We start from the raw sequence: 20199 nt of genomic DNA, 5'->3' as shown, positions 1-20199 counted from the left end.
CAAGCAGAGCTACGCCTTATACCGGAGCACGTGGGAAATGTACTGGCCCAGGACGTGTCAGCAGACGAGCAGAGCTACGCCCTATACTGGAGCACGTGGGAAATGTACTGGCCTAGGACGTGTCAGCAGACGAGCAGAGCTACGCCCTATACTGGAGCACGTGGGAAATGTACTGGCCCAGGACGTGTCAGCAGACAAGCAGAGCTCAGCCCTATACCGGAGCACGTGGGAAATGTACTGGCCCAGGACGCGTCAGCAGACAAGCAGAGCTACGCCTTATACCGGAGCACGTGGGAAATGTACTGGCCCAGGACGTGTCAGCAGACGAGCAGAGCTACGCCCTATACTGGAGCACTTGGGAAATGTACTGGCCTAGGACGTGTCAGCAGACGAGCAGAGCTACGCCCTATACCGGAGCACGTGGGAAATGTACCGACCCAGGACGTGTCAGCAGACAAGCAGAGCTACGCCCTATACTGGAGCACGTGGGAAATGTACGGGCCCAGGACGTGTCAGCAGACAAGCAGAGCTCAGCCCTATACCGGAGCACGTGGGAAATGTACTGGCCCAGGACGTGTCAGCAGACGAGCAGAGCTACGCCCTATACTGGAGCACGTGGGAAATGTACTGGCCTAGGACGTGTCAGCAGACAAGCAGAGCTACCCCTATACCGGAGCACGTCTATTCGTGACACCCTCTTCTCTCAGGGCGTGGTCACGTGTCCCGATGACGTCACGAGCAGCTCCGGTCACATGGCCCTGATGTCACCTAACGGTGGAATTTACATGTAACGGCGGCGACTGATGGTTGTGTGTCAGAGACCGGGTCGGTGGGGAGCGCAGAGTGGACGGTGTCATGAAGGTAACATGCAGCTAGAGGACGTCTCCGTGATGGGGCTCCGGTGGTTGTGTTGTGGTGACAGGCTGTGCTGTGTGTCAGTCCGGGATAATGTATGCTGTACTAAGCCTTGTATATCTGCTTATAAGACGGGGACTCTATCTACTTCTATTCAATCCTAAAACAATAATACAAACACAAGTATGTGTGTGTATATATATATATTTGTTACCCCACTATGTAATCTAGTGTCATAATATGGCCTTTAGTTAATCTGTGGTAATTTGTCAGTGAATATTACCTAATACCAGTGCTTTAGGTTTAGCACGCTCCACGTTTCTCAATATGACGTATACCTTGTTGAGGATTATGGTGCAGGGGTAAAACGCTGAGTCTGACGCCAATTTTTTACCACTTTTCCATTGCTGAAAACATGTATATGTCGCCTGGAGACCCTGATGCTCCACCCACTTTTTGAAACCCAGGCGCTTGTGTAAGAAAATGTTGCGCCATATTTTTTTTAATTCAATTATGCCAGAAACTGTCATACGTACTTCAAGTTTACCAAGTGTACAATAATCAAAGCTTGTATATGTTGTATCGTCCACTGAGAAACACAACGTGTAAGTTTAGCGCACCACAGCGTAAATTACACCGGCTTCACCCGGCAGCAGAGGTTCTGTTGGGCAGCTGGGTTACTCCCTGCGGGTGCTGTCTTGTGTCGGTCGCCATGCGATACTGCACCTTATAGAGTAGCGACTCCTCTAAAAGAGGTCACTGTGGCAAGTGGGCTTAGGGCCTGTTCATGTCACCGTTCGCGTTCCGTTCCGTCGGAGGTCTCCATCGGATGAACTCCCCCCCCCAACGGAAAGTCAAACTGGGACCACAGCTTCTGTTTCAGTCACTATTGATATCAATGGTGACGGAAACATTGCTAATGGTTGCCGTTCGTCCCCATTCCGGCAGGTTTACGTTTTTCAGACAGAATCAATAGCGCAGTCGACTCCGCTATTGATTCCGTCATTAAAACGGAAACCTGCCGGAATGGTGAGTAATGGAATCCATTAGCAATGTTTCCGTCAGCATTGATATCAATGGTGACTGAAACGGAAGCTGTGGTTTCAGTTTGACTTTCCGTTGCGGGGTTCACCCGACGGAACCCCGGAACGGAAAGCCATTGCCAATGTGCAGGCCCTTATACAGATTGATCAAAAATGTTTACTAAGAACCTCATGTTCATGAATGTGTCCTATAAATTTACCTTCAAACTCAACACATTTAGTTTCGTGATAGGCCATAATTCGACACCCATAGAAGCCTACGGGCCCTACAATACCTCTGCTTTTATGCGGTGGCATATGGAGTTTTTTCTGTTTGAATAATACAGGATTCATATGGAAAATAACATGTCATACCCCACTCGATGCCATGTTAAAGAGGAGCTCTCCACTAGAATTGTTGCCCCTAGGAGAGAATATCTCTCTAATATGGTAGTATGCCGCTGTACAGGCTCCGCCATGTGCTTGAGTCCTAAGAGAGACAGATGTAATTATTTTTGGGCTCATTATTGCTTGTATTTAATATATTGTTACCCCTTTGAGTATAATGCAGTACTGGGCACAATGCCATTGGTATCACTGCAATAGTCATGTATTTTAGCTGGATTGATGCTTGTCGAATTAGTCAATGCTCCAGAATTCATTGTTGTATAAACAACTTTTGGAAAATTTACATTATTTTTTTTTTTTTGTAGTGTTGTACTTAAAGGGGTTATCCCAGAGTTTTAAATTTTTGCAGCGGGGGAGGGTATAAAATAATAAACAGGTTCTCACCCTTTCAAATGCCCCGCGCTCCAGCGCTGATACCTCTGTAAGTGGCCACTCCGGTTCTGGAAGCTCTGGCTGCGGTCACATTCCGTTCATCGGTCTCGTGCCAATTGCCGTGACTGCAGTCAGAGCTTCTGTGACTGGAGCGGCAGTGAACGGAGGTGCAGCGCTGGATCGGGGGGTGTTTGAAAGGGTGAGCACCGGCTAGTTTATTATTTTATTCCCTCCACTGCCCTTCTAAAAAACAAAATTAGACTCTCAGAAAACCCCTTCAGCTATTGGGTATATGGGGGATATTTCTATATACCTGTGTTCATAACAGTGGACATAATGTGCGTTTCCTCTTCCCCTCCCTCCTCTGTATGGGATGTTGTAGGTGGTTTCCCTTTTTTTTTTTTTACATACTTCGATCACTCCTGGGGAGTCACAGCCAAAGTAAACCATTGGGTTTATAATATACAGGTATTTGTATGGGAACTATAGCAGCATTTCCGCATTACTACTACGTGTCCTGTGCAGATATGGACATTTCTATAGGATGCATTCAGTGCTGACCCTATGGTTTATTTCAATTGTGAGTCAGGGGTGGCAGAAGTGAAGAACACCATGTATATTCTCAGCACCATGGACAGCATGTAGATTCTGTCATATTAATGAAGTGATGGTGTTGGGACACTTCAGAAGTCAGTCCACCCTGCTTGTCCCCAGCGACTATCTGTTCAGTATTGTTGATGGGAAAATAAAATATTACACAATGCCCATTGTAATCTGTGGACTGTAGGGTCTTTGCAGCCGCTCTCCTCCCTGGGTAAGGCCGCTCGCTTCCTGACAGCTGTAATACGGGCACATTACAGCATCCATATTATGGCCTACTGAACCGGAGTTAGATCATTACAGAACACTGTTAGGGAAACCCACCCTATATGACGTCCATATTCCCTGAGGCCCCATGCACACGACCGTAGAATTTGTCTGTAATTACGGTCCGCAATTATGGACCCATTCACTTCTGTTAACCACGGACACCTTCCCGTACATATGCGGGAAGGTGTCCGGGCCGTATAAGTCCTCCGCAAGAGATGGGACATGTCCTATCTTTTGCTTTTTATGGACCATGCTCCCTTGTCCGCAGCCGGCCATGCCTGTAATCGCAGATCGTGATTACGGGCACGGCCGTGTGCAGGGGGCCTTAGGCTATGTTCACACCTTATGGTCATTATTAGTTTTATGCTGAGATTTTTGGAAAATCGTGTCAAAACGATGCAATTTTGCCGCTATTTTGCAATAATCCCAGTAAAATGCAAAAAATTTAAGGCAACGTGTGCACCGTCGTACACATGACCATAGTTTTGCAGCCGTATAGTATCCGAAATTGTGGAATAAAGTCTAGACTAAAGAATAGTATAAAACACATGCTAACCTATGGGCCAGTGCACACGACCATAGTTTCCACGGTCCGTGCATTGCCCGGAGTGCAAAAAAATAGGACATGTCATTATACGGTCCGCAACTGCGGTCCGGACTCAATGAAATGGATGCGCATCTTGCGTGTGCACGGACCGTGATTGCAGATGGCCTGCGGATGACACTCCGCGGCCTGTCCGTGCCGTAATCATGGACTGTGGACACCGCTACATCTGTGTGCAGGAGGCCTTATAGATCATATGTAAAGGGGTTGTCAAGGGGGAACCCATTTAATTATTACTTTCACATGTTTGATGGGGAGGTTTGTTCAGTCAACTCCGTGTTGTCATGTTAACAGATAACTACTGCGGTTTAAAGGAGAAATCCACCGAAAAAATGTAATTATAACATCAGTTGGGGTTTGTACGTATGTACAAAAATAATGAATTGAAATAAAATTGACTGAAATCTCCAATGGGCACTAGGGATGTTTGAGCAAATAGCCACGGTCACTAATGGGCCCCACTGACCTTATGTTCTGACCTGTGTGATGGCAACAGATTTTCACATTTTTAAGCAGAATACCTGCTTTTACAAAATGCTAGTTGGTGGAACTCTACATTTGTGCCATGTATACAGGCCCTTCTCAATGAATTAGAATATCATCAAAAAGTTAATTTATTTCAGTAATTCAATTCAAAAAGTGAAACTCATATATTGTATAGATTCATTCTATACAGAGTGATCTATTTCACTTTTTGATTTGAATTACTGAAATAAATTTAACTTTTTGATATTCTAATTCATTGAGAAGGACCTGTTTGTTATTGGAGAGTGGAGTGAGCAACCAGGGATTGCCCCTTCCCCATCCTTGTGGACTTTAGTGCTCATGCACTTGGACATATTATGGCTTCTTTCAACCTCTGAGTTGTAGACGCCATAATCGGTGCCCATACAAGTGAATGGGGCCTTACCATACCCCCGATTTCATACAACAGTAAACAGCGTGGTTTTTTGTTTTTTTTCTGTTGAATTCAAATTTGTACAAATCCGACTCCATCGGACTCTGTATGCACAGAACAATACTTGTAGGGGAGAATATCTCCATACATTAGGTGCCCGGCCAAGCCTGTACAGCAGTGCACAGAGGCACGCAGCTTCTTACCAGAGAGCTGTTGTACTGCTAGCTGTTCTCCTTACTGCTGTTGTAAGTTTACAGTTTTACAGGCTGCTGCTTATATAGCCAGAGTCTAGATCAAGGGTCCCAAACTCGGCCGGGTAAATGGACAGCACATAGAAAAAATGTGAAGTTGACGGGCCTCATTACTTTCAGATTTGATAAAATACAAAATTATTGTTAATCAGTTATTTGAACTACTATAGTCTATAACATTATATATGGACAGTTACGTCAGAGGCCTTGTCTATCAGCGGAATCCGGCTGGGAATTCCACTCCTAGAGGGAGCCCCAATGAAGCGATCTATAGAGAGGGGGTGTAGCGCTGTCCACAGAGTGGGGTGTGTGACATGGTACTATCTACAGGGGGGGGGGTGCGGCGCTCCTCCTTTGGCCTGCTCTCGGCGCTCCCACTGTCTGCGGACCACAGATGACCACTTCAGGGACCACGTGTTTGAGACCCCTGGTCTAGATCATGTCTGGAGCTGTTTGCTATATGCCCTCTCTAGGCTATATGCACTCGCTATCAGAGCATCGGTTCATGGCTAGGCCACAGTTCGTTGCCACGATAATTTGAGTTCAGATTCAGTGACATATGTAGCAGTGCTGACTTTTTCAAATGCAGCAGAAACTTAACCCATGGCATTATCATGATGCAGTAACAATAGAGCATAGGTAGTTAAATGACAAATTAATCAATGTTCTAAAAAAACGTACTGGCTCTTGTTGCCTTTTATCAGGATTGACGTGAATAAAGGTCATGGTACTGTATGATATGAGAGGAGGATGTTAGATGTTGGGACATATTGCTTGTATATAAGCCTGCACGCCTCAGTTGGTTATGTGTTTGTTCTGCCATAGACTTCCATGGTTCTGCCAGAGCCACAGAGATGGAAATAACACAGTAGCATTAAATATGAAGGAATCTGCGATGGATGCTCTGAATGCACACGTGAACAGTCCTTTATAATGTCCTCTCATAATTAGGGGAAAGTTCCTTCTTCGCTCCGTAAGTGGTTACATCCACAGATTTGTCAGTCAAGATCTACTTTGGTGACTTGGAATGCCGTTTTTTTTATAGAAAGCCAAATGTGATGTTAATTTGTACGAATAAGCAATTCTGCAGAATAAAACTCTTTCAGATTTATGGGACTGATTTTTAGTTGGAGAAATTTCTGCAACAATCTGCCGCGTGTGAACATACCCTTATACTTACTAGAAGATGATCTGTTCTCTCTCCTCCAGAAGAACCCTGTGTGTGTGCAGGCAGCGGTCCTCTCTACCCCTCTCCTACCCTCACACAATCACTGGAGCTCTGCTCTGTGTATTGTGATCCCTCAGTGAGACTGGAAACTTAGGGGGGAATGGCGTTTCATACGCCAATCTTAAGACTGAAAAGTTAGAGCAAACTCCGACACATTTATTAAGTCAAAAACCTCTTAATAAACTTGTCGCATCTTTTTGCTGGGCCGTGCACCACATCATAACTCCAGCGCCTCTTATACAAGGACCTGACGCCAAGCAGCCTCAGGACCGTGTATGCCATGCAGCACTTCAATGTCATCAGTGCTGCGTTCCAGACAACGTCCTGACTCTGCCCAGCGTCATTACATTTTTAAATTAATCAGTGGAAGGTTCGGGGGGTTGCAAGTTAGGGGCCTAGTATGGGCCTCTACCTTGCTATGCCCCATAGAGTGAAATCTAGACTTCCGCTATAATTTACTGTTTTATAAGTTACTGGTTTTCTAGCATAAATTATAATTTTGTCAGGCTGTGGTGGCCACACCCTTTTCCCAATGCCATGCCCCCTCTCCACAAGAGTGGCAAGGATGGGCAAAAAGGCCAAAAATTGCAATTTGCACCGCAGATTGCGACATCTGGGCCTTTTTGCGACTTCTATGTCAGAAGACTGGTGTAGAAAGGTTGATAAATTACCCTCTTACTTTCTGGACAGCAACTTACAGAGCAGTACCAGGTATAGGGGACAGAGCGGGTATTTTATAAAAGTTTGCTATCTTTGCATACACTATTGATTTTATAAAACTTTTTTATTTAGGCAATCTAGATATGCTTTAACATGCACTTTAACCCCTTCCCACCACGTGAATAAATATAATATACATAATGTATATACACAGGGCCAGCTCCAGGTTTATGTGGGCCCTTGGGCGACACAGAATTAGTGTGCCCCTTTGCGGGGGAAATCACGACGGCCAGGAAAATGGCAGAAAACGTCACTTTGTGCCCCCATATAGAAGTTAGGCACCCAGTTTGTATCCCTATAAATTTAGCGCCACACAGCCTGCCCCTCCTCCCAGGTAGTGCCACAAAGGCCCCCCCCCCATTCCCTGTGGGTAGCGCCTTTGGGGCTACCTCTAGCAGTGGAATCCCCAGCCAGAGCATTGTTGACGCTCTGCCCGGGGATTCAGTTTCAGGAGGATGACGTCACTGTCCATATATGATGTGATGTCGAGGGCAACCCCACAGCCATAGTCCCAGGCAGAGCGCTACTAGCACTCCGCCTGGTACTTCTGCTCTGCTCCTGGCATCACTATCCATAAATGGACAGTGATGTCAGGGGCAACCCCAGAGCCGGAGTCTCAGAGCAGAGCACTAGTATAGGCTCTGCTCCGAAATTCTGGGGAAGCTCCTGACATCACTGTCCATATATGGACAGTGGTGTCAGGGGCTAGCCCAGAGGCGGAGTCCCGGAACAGAGCCGCTTCCAGCACTCTGCCTGGGAGTCTGTAGCAGAGTAAATGGCAGAGTAGGGAGCTACCTCCCTGCTCTGCCATAGCGAACGGGTCTCCCGCCAGAAGCAGAATCCCATCAGCAACACTCTGGCTGGGGATTCCACTCCTGGAGGAGACATGCCGCATCAGCACCCAGCAGCTGAGTGGGCCCCCCGAAGGTTATTGGGCCCACCGGCACTTGCCCTGGTTCGCCGGGTGCTGACGCCGGCCCTGCATATACACACAAACACGTCATAGACTGGGAGGCCATTCATGCAATCTGACGTATATACATCCTGGTGATGACCCTCTGGTATACAGCTGTGACAAAGGGAGGGGAATCACTCTGTTTCCCTACTATAAACCTTGCAATCACAATCACCATATGCGCTGTTATATATGGCAGGCTTGGATAAATCTTGACATTTGGAGCTGGCTAAGAGCCAGGAATGACACCCTTCAGGGCTTGGTCCACACTACCTGCTTGAGGAGCGATTCGATTGATGACTAAGAAATAATGGCTGGTTCTGTAGATGCTATTCGTGCATGAATGGTAAATACCTACCTAAGGCCCTGTTAACACAGTTTTTTTTGGTGCTGATTTTGACGAGGAAGCTGCGTCGAAATTCGTGCCAAAAAACGTCCGAAAATCGCCCCCCATTGATTTCAGTGGAAGGCAGAGGTGTTCTCTTTCCCTGGCGGCTTTCAGCCGCTCACGGGGGAAAAAAAGCGGCATGTGGTTTCCACCTCTGTCCTCCCATTGAAATCAATGGGAGGCAGACAAAAACCTGCGCTTTGTGAGGTTTTTTGCTGCGGTCCTTGCATTATCATCAATGGCCACTGGCGAAAACCGTGGCAAAAAAGCACAGGCAGGGCAAAATCTGCCTCAAAATTCCTGAAGAAATTCTGAGGCAGATTTTTTTTTCCTGCCTGCAAAAAAACCTCTGTGAACAGGGCCTAAGAGGATTGCTGTGGGCTCATCGCATAAAGAGTTTTCAATATGTTGGAAAATCTTTGTGTTCTAAAACAAGCTATTCCTCTACTTCTTTTTCTTTTTTTTTCTTTTTATCCAAGCACGCCTAAAAAACAACATCCTGATATTGCAGCAGCTAATACATCATATTCCTAGGTAGTATATAATGACGCATAGATTTTATCATATTTTAATATGACCACTAGGGTGCACCAGAAGAGTGGGAAAGATTTGTGGCCAGACCAAAAACGGTTTTCTTTTAATTTTTTTATTCCAACCACTTCTACTGAAGATGCACTATATGGACAAAAGTATTGGGACACATACATGAGCTTTCATGACCACCCATTCTAAATCCATAGGCATTAATATGGCTTTGGTCCCCTCTTTGTAGATAAAACATCTTCCACTCTTCTGGGAAGGCTTTCTATAAGATTTTGGAGTGTCTATGCTAATTTTTGCCCATTCATCCGGAAGAGCATTTGTGAGGTCTGACGCTGATATTGGAGGAGAGGGTCTGACTCGCAATCTCTGTTCTAGTTCATTCAATCAGTGTTTGATGGGGTTGAGGTGAGAATCCTAGAATTGTCCACAATATCTTGGTATGCTGAATCATTAAGGATGGGTTCCCAAGTAGAGTAAGGCCCCATGCACACGGCCGTAAAAATCTACGGTCCACAATTACGGATCCGTTCAGTTCTATTGGCCGCGGTCACCTTTCCGTGTCGCTACGGATGGGTGTCTGTGCCATAGAAATGTTCTGAAAAGTGAGGAACATGTCTGTTCTTTTGCATTTTATGGGCCATGCTCCCATACTTTGTATGGGAGTACCGCCCGAATATGCGGCCGGCCGTGCCCGCAATCGCAGGCCGTGATTACGAGCACGGCCGTGTGCATGGGGCCTTAATGCTGTGGCATTTCCGCAACGGAATTCTGTGTGGAAATTCTGCAGCATTTACAGTAGCCGTAAAGTGAATGAGGTTTGAAGAAATCTCATGCACACGCTGCAGAAAAAAAGTCTCCAGCGAAAATGTTCACGAATTAACCTGCGGTGTGGATTTTAAATCCGCTGCATGTCAATTTAGAGGTCCTTCTCAATGAATTAGAATATGGTCAAAAAGTTAACTCCTTAAGGACGCCTAGTTTGGACCTTAAGGCTCAGAGCCCATTTTTCAAATCTGACATATTTCACTTTATGTGGTAATAACGTCGGAATGCTTAAACCTATCCAAGCGATTCTGAGATTGTTTTCTCATGACACATTGGGCTTCATGTTCGTGGTAAAATTTGGTCGATATATTCAGTGTTTATTGGTGAAAAATTTAGAGACAATTTTGAAAAAATAGCATTTTTCAGATTTTAAATGCATCTGCTTGTAAAACCGACGGTTATACCACCCAAAATAGTTACTAGTTCCCATTTCCCATATGTCTACTTTAGATTAGCATTGTTTTTTGAACATTCTTTTATTTTTCTTGGACGTTACAAGGCTTAGAACATAAACAGCAATTTCTCATATTTTTAAGAAAATTTCAAAAGCCTTTTTTTTAAGGTAACTGTTCAGTTCTGAAGTGGCTTTGAGGGCCTATGTATTAGAAACCCTGATAAAACACCCCATTTTAAAAACTAAACCCCTCAAAGTATTCAAAACAGCATTTAGAAAGTTTTTTAACCCTTCAGGCACTTCACAGGAATTAAAGCAACGTGGAGGTGGAATTTGCAAATTAAATTTTTCTTGCTGAATTTCAATTTTATTAAAAAAAAAATTTTGTAACACAGAAAAACCAGAGAAAAACTACTAAATATGTATTGTCCAGATTCTGCAGTTTTTAGAAATGTCCCACATGTGGCTCTAGTGCGCTCGTGGACTAAAACACAAGCCCTAGAAGCAAAGAAGCACCTAGTGCATTTTGAGGCCTCTTTTTTTATTATATATTTTAGGCAGCATGCCAGGTTTGAAGAGGTGTTGAGGTGCCAAAACAGTAGGAATCCCCCAATAGTAACCCCATTTTGGAAACTGCACCCCTCAAGGAATTCATTTATGGTTGTTGTTATCATTTTGACTGCACAGTTTTGTCACAGCATCTATTTGAATTGGGCTGTGAAATAAAAACAATTTTTCCCAATAAGATGTTATTTGTGATCGAAATTTCTTATTTTCACAGGGAACAAAATACCCCATTTTGTTGCCCAATTTCTCCTGAGTGCAGCAATACCCCATTTGTGGTGATAAACTGACGTTTGGGCCCATGGGAAGGCTCAGAAGGAAAGGAGCGCTATTTGTTCTTTGGAGTCCAGATTTTGCTGGATTGGTTTTCGGGTGCCATGTCGCATTTGCAGAGCCCCAGAGGTATCAAAGCAATGGAAACCCACCAGAAGTGACCCCATTTTGGAAACTACACCCCTCAAGGAATTCATTTATGGGTAATGTGACCATTTAGACCCCATAGTTTCTTCACAGAACTTACTTGAATTGGGCTGGGAATTAAAACAAAATTAATTTTTTCCAAAAATATGTAGTTTTGGCTGAAAATTTCTTATTTTTACAATGAATAAAATACCCCATTCTGTTGCCCAATTTGTCCTGAGTGCGGCAATACCCCATTTGTGGTGATAAACTGACGTTTGGGCCCATGGGAGGGCTCCGAAGGAAAGGACCACCATTTGGCCTACTGGAGATTTTCTGGTGCGGTCATGTATGCAGAAGCCCCTGAGGTACCAGTACAGTTCAAACCCCCAAGAAGTGACCCCGTTTTAAAAAGTACACCCCTTAAGGCATTCATCTAGAGGTATAGTGAGCATTTTGACTGGAGACATACACCCCATAAACTGTAATGTGGGTTCTCACGGGTATGGCAATACCCTACATGTGGCTGTTATCAGCTGCCTGGGCACGCAGCAGGGCTCAGAAGAGAAGGGAAAGACGAGGGGGGATAAGCTGTGCAGAGTGCATCAAGGTAAGTAAAACTGGGGTAGATTAAAAATCAAGGGATGTATGATACATTTTAAAACCGCCTTAGTTTTTCAGGACACATGTCACATTGATATATTGTGTCTTTCCTTATTCCCCTCTTATAGCAGACTTTGTACCCCTTTTGACTTTTTCCTTTCTTGCCAGTTTGGGGAACTTCTCCTGGAAAGTGTTGCCCTGGTACGATGCGTGTGGCGTCGCTTCCAGAAGTACTGGTGCCCCCCCTTCTTGGTCCCTAAAAATTAGTTTCTTGATAACCACCTTTTGAAATTCCAGGAAAGTTCCCGTCTGGCCTGCACATCGACATAGCACGTACACATTGTACAATGCCATCTGTATGATGTGCACCGACCGCTTCTTATACCACACTGCATGGCGCTGTAGGGCTTCAGGACTTGATCTGACAAGTCCACCCCTCCCATGTACCTATTGTAGTCCAGGATGCAGTCTGGTTTAGGGGATCTCTGTACTGGTACCTCGTACAGGTACATGGGTACTGGTGTGACATCTCTCTTGTCTTGTACGTGACACACAATGTGTTGCTGCTAGAATGTGCCCTGCTCTCACCCTTTCTTGTTTGCCCAAGCAGAGTCTTAGGGAGGCCTCTCAGATTTCTTCTAGCCGTGCCGCATGCCGCAGGACTTCTGGAAGCGAGGCACTTGAAGAGTGGGACGCTGGTATAAAAATTATCCAGGTAGGGGTGGTAACCCTGGTCCAGCAGTGGGTGCACCAAATCGCACACAATTTTTGCATTAACCTCCCAGTAAGGGTGGGCATTCTGGGGGCTGAATACTGGTGTCCTTTCCTTCATATATCCTAAATTTGTAGGTATACCCTGATGCACTCTCGCACAGCTTATACATCTTCACGCCATACCTTGCCCTCTTACTCGGCAGGTACTGGCGGAATTGAAGCCTCCCTTTAAAATGTACCAGGGACTCATCAATAGAAATACACTTCCCGGGGGTGTATGCTTGGGATAACCTGGAACTGAAACTGTCTAATAGGGGTCTCCATTTATACAAACGGTCACAACTGGGGTCATCTCGGGGTGGGCACGGCTCATTATCAGTATAATGTAAGAAGTGAAGTATTGACGAATTTATAAATTTTTTTAGGTTGCAGTTCAGTTCTGAAGTTGCTTTGAGGGGCCTATAAATTAGAAACCCCTATGAAACACCCCATTTTAGAAACTAGACCCCTCAAAGTGTTCACAACAGCATATAGAAAGTTTATTAACCCTTTAGGTGTTTCACGGGAATTTAGAGCAAAGTAGAGGTGAAATTTACATATTTATTTTTGTCAGAAAATCCTTTTTATACAATTTTTTTCTATAACACAAAAGGTTTTACCCGAGAAACGCAAATCAATACTTATTGCCCAGATTCTGCAGTTTTAAGAAATATCCCACATGTGGCCCTAGTGTGGTAATGGACTGAAGCACCGGCCTCCGAAGCAAAGGAGCACCTAGTGGATTTTGAGGCCTCTTTTTTTTATTCGGCACCATGTCCAGTTTGAAGAGGTCTTGTGGTGCCAAAACAGTGTAAACCCCCCAAAAGTGACCCCATTTTGGAAACTAGACACCTTGAGGAATTCATTGTAGTTTTCTTGGGGTGCATGCGGCTTTTTTATCAGTTTTTTATTCTATTAAGTGGCGTGGTGACTTAAAAACAGCAATTCTACTATTGTTATTTTATTCAATTTTTTTTTTACAGCGTTCACCGTGCGCTATAAATGACATATTCACTTTATTCTGCGTGGCGATACAATTACGGCGATACCAGATGTTTATAGCTTTTTTTATGTCTTATGGCGTTTGCACAATAAAAATACTTGTTGTAAAAAATAATTTTACTTTTTGTGTTACCATATTCTAAGAGCCAGAACTTTTTTATTTTTCCATCAAGAAAGCCGTGCGAGGACTTGTTTTTTTGTGTAACGAACTGTAGTTTCGATCAGCACCATTTTGAGGTACGTGCAACTTTTTGATCTCTTTTTATTCCATTTTTTGGGAGGTGAAGTGACCAAACAATTGTGATTGTAGTACGGTTTATTATGATTTTGTTTTACGGCGTTCACCGCGCGGGATAAATAACGAAATAATTTTGTAGTTCAGGCCGTTACGGACGTGGCGATACCAATTATGTATAGTTTATTTGTTTATATATATTTATTTTTTTATAAATTCTTTTATTTTCATTTTCAAAAGAGCAATACAGCATAGCTCAACGCAAAGCTGCACCCACATCGGCTCGCAGGCCAACAAATAATATATAGGCAATCTAGTCACAGATAAGTATAGCTCCAACCGCTAACAACATGAAAACTAAAGGAGCTCTGGTATGCATCCTGGACCCGCAGCCCTGCATATATACCTATAGGTGGAGCAGAAAAGCGTTGCAGCGCAACTAAAGAAAATAGAGGGCAGAAAAGGAAAAAGGGGAAGGAATCAACCTGACCACTAGGACCCACTGAGTTGACTCAAGACGCCATGATGGTCTTGTATTCCTCTGAGGATTGAAAGCGAATCCATTCACGCCACGTTTTGAGAAAGGCGGCATGGGACCCTCTCATTGATGCCGTGAGATCCTCCATTCTCATAATCTCCTGAATTTTACCGAACCACATGCCCACCGTCGGGGGACACGATTGTCTCCACAACGCACGGACACACGCTCTGGCCGCATTCACCAGATGGCGCACCACTGACCGTCGATAGACCGATAGAGGCATCTCACACAGGTGGAGCAGGAAGAGACCCGGTGTTCTTGGTAGTAGGAAATCTGTAAATTTTGAGGAAATTCGCCACACCTCAGACCAAAAGTCTGTCAGCTTGGGGCAATCCCAAAAAATATGTAAGAGAGTACCCACATGGTCACCACATCTCCAACACAGCGGCGAGACCGCCGGGAACATCACATGCAATCTGGAAGGCACCCCATACCATCGAGACAAAATCTTATACCTTTCTTGAAATCTACTAGCCATAGAGGACTTATGTGTCATGTGGAACATGTGTTCCTTATGCTCAGGAGTAAATGTGAGGCCTAAGTCCCGCTCCCAACTAAGCAAGTATGGAGGCGTGGGCAGAGTGGAGGGGGAGATCAGGAGAGCATAGAGCCTAGATAATGCATGTCGGATTGTGCCCGTGCATAATAACTGAAAGGGGGAGTGATCTCGCTCGTACGCCGCTGGCTCAGCTAAGGACATGAGGAAGTGTCTCAATTGGGTGACCTGCCATACAGAAAAAGGGATCGGGTCCGACAAGGACGACAGCTGGGTACTACTCATCCACACCTCATCCTGTAAAAAATGGGCCGCACGTCCTCTTCCTGCCTTCAACCAGTGCTGAAAAGGGCCTCCCTCCTGCCCCGGTGGAAATGCAGGATTACCCAAAACCGGAAACATCGGGGATGGAAAGGGGGAGAATTCCTTACGAATGAAAATCCGCGCCGCAACCGCCAGAGTGGGCCCTATTGTCTGGTGCGTCCGTGCTGTCAGAGGGTCATGAGTGCCTAACCACGGCAGGGCCTGTAGCAGAACTTCCATAAAGACCTGTTCCATGGACACCCACTCTTTATTTTCCACATGTCTGAACCAGTCCAAAATTCGTACCAAGTGGGAGGCCTGATGATAGGACACGAAATCCGGAAGACCCACACCGCCCTCACACTTCGCACGGAAAAGCATGGATCTGGAAATATGTGCAGGTTTCCCCGCCAAAATGAACTTATGAAGCAGAGACTGAAAGAAGGGGCATGGGATGAGTATCGGCAAAGCCTGTAAGACGTACAGGATCCGCGGTAAAATGTTAATTTTAAATATAGCACATCTACCGAACCAGGTAAAGGTACCCGATGTCCACGAGTCCAAGTCCCTCTTTACCCTTTGAAGGAGAGGTGGGAAGTTCACCTCATAGAGGCGAGACAGCACACTCGGGAGCCTGAACCCAGATACTTGAGCGAATCTCTAGCCCATTTGAAGGAGAACGACTCCGCCAGGTCGGCCACCAGAGTTTGTGGCAATGATATGTTAAGAGCCTCCGACTTTGAGTAATTGATTTTAAAACTGGACAATGTCGAGTATTCACCCAACTCCGCCATCAGGTTAGGCAAGGAAATCCTGGGGGCGGTGATAAAGAAAAGAAGGTCATCCGCATAAGCGGCTACCTTGTGGGACCTGCCTCCCAAGTCTACCCCCGCAATATCCGGATTGGAGCGGATGTGGCACAAAAAGGGCTCCAGGCATAAAACAAAAATCAGTGGGGACAAGGAACAGCCTTGCCGCGTTCCATTAGAAATTGCGAATGTAGTGGAGAGGTGGCCATTTACCTTCACCTGTGCTGATGGGGAGGAGTAAAGACCCGAGATCCAGTTCAGCATATGTGCCCCCAACCCTATATGGCGCAAGGTTGGCAACAAAAATTCCCAGTTGACTCTGTCGAAGGCCTTTTCCGCATCCGTCGACAGAAAGCAAGTGGGAAGCTCGGAGATGTCCGCTCGATACATCAAATTGATTGCTCTTGTGGTATTGTCCCGCGCCTCCCGGGAAGGCATAAAGCCCACCTGGTCCTTATGAATCACATTATGTAGGAACGGGGACAGTCTTTGGGACAGAATCTTCGCGAAGAGCTTAAGATCCACGTTCAACTGGGATATCGGGCGGTAATTCTGACACATGGCAGGGTCCCTACCCTCCTTTGGTATCACCGTGATGTGCGCCCTCAGCGTATCTCGGGGAATGGTGCCGCCCTCTGTGAGTGAGTTGAATGCATTCAGGAAGTGGTCGAGAGCACGTCTGAACATGTCTTATAGTATTGTAGCGGTAGACCATCTGGGCCCGGTGCCTTCCCGACCGGGGAGTCCTTCAGTGCCCACGACAACTCGTCTAAGGAAATGGGGGCCTCCAAGGCCTCCGATGGAATGCTTTTCATCCCCGAGGACCAGAGGTACTGCTCAATCTTTCCCAAGCGGCTGCCGCCTCCTGGGGAAGAAGGTGCATGAGGGAGATTATATAACGAGTGGTAGTACGCACGGAAGGCCTCCGTGATATCATGTGGGAGCTGTAAGTGTCTGTTATGGGAGCCTATAATATGCGGTACATATGTGCTGGAACGTGTCTTCCGAAGTGCCCGCGCCAACATCCTACTTGGTTTGTTACTAAATTCGTAGAAGTGTCTCCTACACTTAACTATGGTGGCCCGGGCCTTAGAAAGACAGAGCGAACGTACCTGCTCCCTCAGCTGCCCCAACTCCGCCCCTATACACCTATCCTGTGACACCTTATGGGTCTGTTCTAATCGATGTATCTGGGTCAATAAGTCCCGGAGGTGCGCCGCCCGCTCCTTCTTAATTTTGGAACCAATACGTATAAAGGAACCCCGAATCACACATTTGTGGGCTTCCCAGATACAGAAAGGGTCCACTCCCGGCGCGACGTTCGTTTCAAAGTACTCCCCTAGGTCGCGGTGGATGTCCGAGACCACTGCCGAATCCTGTAGGAGTGAGTCATTCAGTCGCCATTGCCATGGGCGGGCCGTTTGACGCGCGAGAGTAAGTGTAATAAGGGCATGATCCGAGAAAGTGATGTCGTCTATAGAGGCGGACGTGAGGGTGGAGAGGTGAGGATGGCATAAAAAGAAGTAATCCAATCTAGAGTATGAGTTATGAGGGGCCGAGAAAAAGGTGTAGTCTTTTGTTGAAGGATGCATGAGCCTCCACGTGTCAACCAGTTGATGCTCATGAAGTAGCCGACGTATGCGACGGTGTGCCGACCGAGGTAGAGAGGAGTGCCCACGGGAGGAATCTAAAGTGGGGTCTAAAGTGACGTTCAAAACCCCCCCATTATAAGAGTTCATTCCAGAAAGTCATCTAGATCTACAAGGACCTTCTCCAAGAAGGCAACCTGACCCGTGTTAGGGAGGTAATATGAGGCCAGTGTGTACAGAGTGTTTTCCAGCTTGCCCTTCACGAAGAGGTATGGTCCCGCCCCATCCATGCGAGTCTCCACATGTTCCCAGGGAAGAGATCTAGAGATCAAGATGGAGACCCCCTTAGTCTTAGAGTCCGGGGACGCACTATGAAACCCTTCCGGGAAGTGAGAGTCCGTAAGTTTTGGTATGCAGTCAGCCCGAAAGTGGGTCTCCTGCAGGAATGCCACGTGCGCCCTCTTTGTCCACAGGAGACGGAGAATGGAGGACCTCTTTTCCGGAATGTTCAGACCCTGTGCATTTAAGGAGACAACGGTAAGGTCAGTCATAGTGGACAGGAATGAGGGTAAGGACAAAAGACAGGAAAGACAATAGTTAGAGGAAGAAAACAACTCCTGCACCAAAGACCAAAGTGCAGGAGCAAACTGCAACACTAGCCCTCTAAAATCGGAGTATAATTTCCTACCACTAGTCAACGTGGACTATGTAGTTCTCAGAGGAAATCACTCCGACCACGGCAAAGCCACACGGAACCCTAATGGGGGAACGAAGAAAGACAGCGACGTAAGAGACCGTGTCAGTGCAATAAACAACTACAAAGTATAATTCGAAAATGGCACAACCCCGGACCAACCGGATTACCTAGCATGGGAACCTACCCTCCCCCCGTGGTGCTAAGCAATGAAGCCTAATCCGACTAGAGCATACTCCCCAAACCACAATTTGTCAGGTGACCCCTGAGGCCACATCGGCAACGACTACAGTCCAGAATGACGGAGAGCCCTGTGGAAAAAAAAGGGGTTAAGTGCAAATAACGTCCCACACACGAACGTAGAAATCGATCTCTCCGCGGGGATCGTCTCCTCTGAGCTCGTGGTTCGAGCAGTCCTGCCCCGCCATCTCTGCGTGGGGATCGCCGCCCCGGAAGCCGTGAATCAGACCGCTCATCTCCAGGTGTGTTCGGTGGGGCACGAAATCAGGATAGGGACCACTTCTAGTTGAAAACGGTGCTGGGGGTTCAGTCCAGTCTGGTAACCTCACCGGTGATATATCCAGGAAGCGGAAGGCCTCCTCCAAATCCTCGGGGGACCTGACCGCAAATGACTGCCCTTGTCGGCGAAGGATAATATGGAAGGGGTGACCCCCATCTGTATGTAGCTCCAGCGGACTTGGTTGCTTCTAGTAATGGACGGACAAGCCTGCGCATGGAGAGGGTCAGTCGGGAAACGTCCGGCAGTACAGTGATCTCCGAGCCCTGAAAGGTAACAGTTCCCTTCTCCCACGCTCTCCGAGCAATCTCCTCCTTCTGCTTATAAAAGTGTACCCGTCTCTCTGAGACGGTTACCATCTCTGACCCGGGGACCCGCCAGCCTATGCACTCTGTCCATCTCAATTGCCATATCGCGTGGGCGGTCCAGGAGGTTATTGAAAATGTATGATACAGCGTCATAGAGGCCATCAGGGGGAACCGATTTCTGGTAATCCTCTCAACTTCAGATTATTACGTCGCCCCCTATTTTCGACATCATCCAGATGGAGCGAGAAGTCCCGTAATTGTGACGCTTGGGTGGCCAGGGACTGAGAGAGAACCGATATGTTGACCGTAGATATGGAGTTCTGGCGCTCCAGAGTTTCAACCCTCGCGGTCACGGCCTGGACCTCCTGTGTAACTGTGCTAATGGCCCTGTCCTGTTTCTCCTCCAACCGGGACAGGCGTTGATCTAGATCTGATTTGGTGGGCAGCACCTTCACCATTTCCCACAGTTCCGCTAGGGTCCGCTCAATTGACAGCGGGGGGCCCACCAACACACTGGGCACCGGGTCCCCAGTACTCCCTGAGGGGGCAGGTGATCCCCGAAAAATGGCCGGCGTGGCCTGGCTCAGCAGGCCGTCGTGTAGGGGAATTTGCTGTGGAGTGGCAGGGAGAAATGGTGTCTCCGCCGCCCTGCTCGGCGAGGCCACCAGGATCGCCCCCTGTCCTGCCTCTGTCTGCGTCTGTAGCGGGGGAAAGTCCTCATTTCTAGTCGTCCTGACTGACCCTCGGCCTTCAGCCACCCACTGACCTTCCTCTGGAGACGACGCCATGTCAACCCCTGAAGCCCGGGAACTGCCGCCAGCAGAAGAAGTCTGGTCTGATGAGGGCGGTGGCAAGCTGCCATGCTGCAGCGGGGTCTGAGTGCGGCCTGCAGGTGGAGTGGAGGAGGAACGCGGCGGGATCCAGTCCTTCGTGGAACGAAGGTATCTGCCAATATCCGAGGAGCCAGCTGGGACCGGGAGAGTTTTACAGTGTCTCCCCCTTGTCATCCTGCGGTGGGGACCGGTATGTATGCCCTGTCGGGCGATTTTCTGT

General features: G+C 47.0%; 1 protein-coding gene across 1 annotated transcript in view; it reads left to right on the top strand.

Moving 5' to 3' along the window:
- Nucleotides 1–640: 640 nt before the first annotated feature.
- Nucleotides 641–20199, top strand: part of RNF34 (ring finger protein 34) — a 58359-nt gene continuing 38800 nt past the window's right edge. Inside the window, exon 1 of the mRNA XM_075834418.1 lies at nt 641–861. Within this exon, the coding sequence (XP_075690533.1) occupies nt 856–861 (6 nt within the window). The 5' untranslated portion in view covers nt 641–855. The remainder of the gene's footprint in view (nt 862–20199) is intronic.

Source organism: Rhinoderma darwinii, chromosome 1 (genome assembly GCF_050947455.1).
Source record: "Rhinoderma darwinii isolate aRhiDar2 chromosome 1, aRhiDar2.hap1, whole genome shotgun sequence".
Lineage (NCBI taxonomy): Eukaryota > Metazoa > Chordata > Amphibia > Anura > Rhinodermatidae > Rhinoderma > Rhinoderma darwinii.
This window is presented reverse-complemented; position numbering and strand designations above follow the sequence as displayed.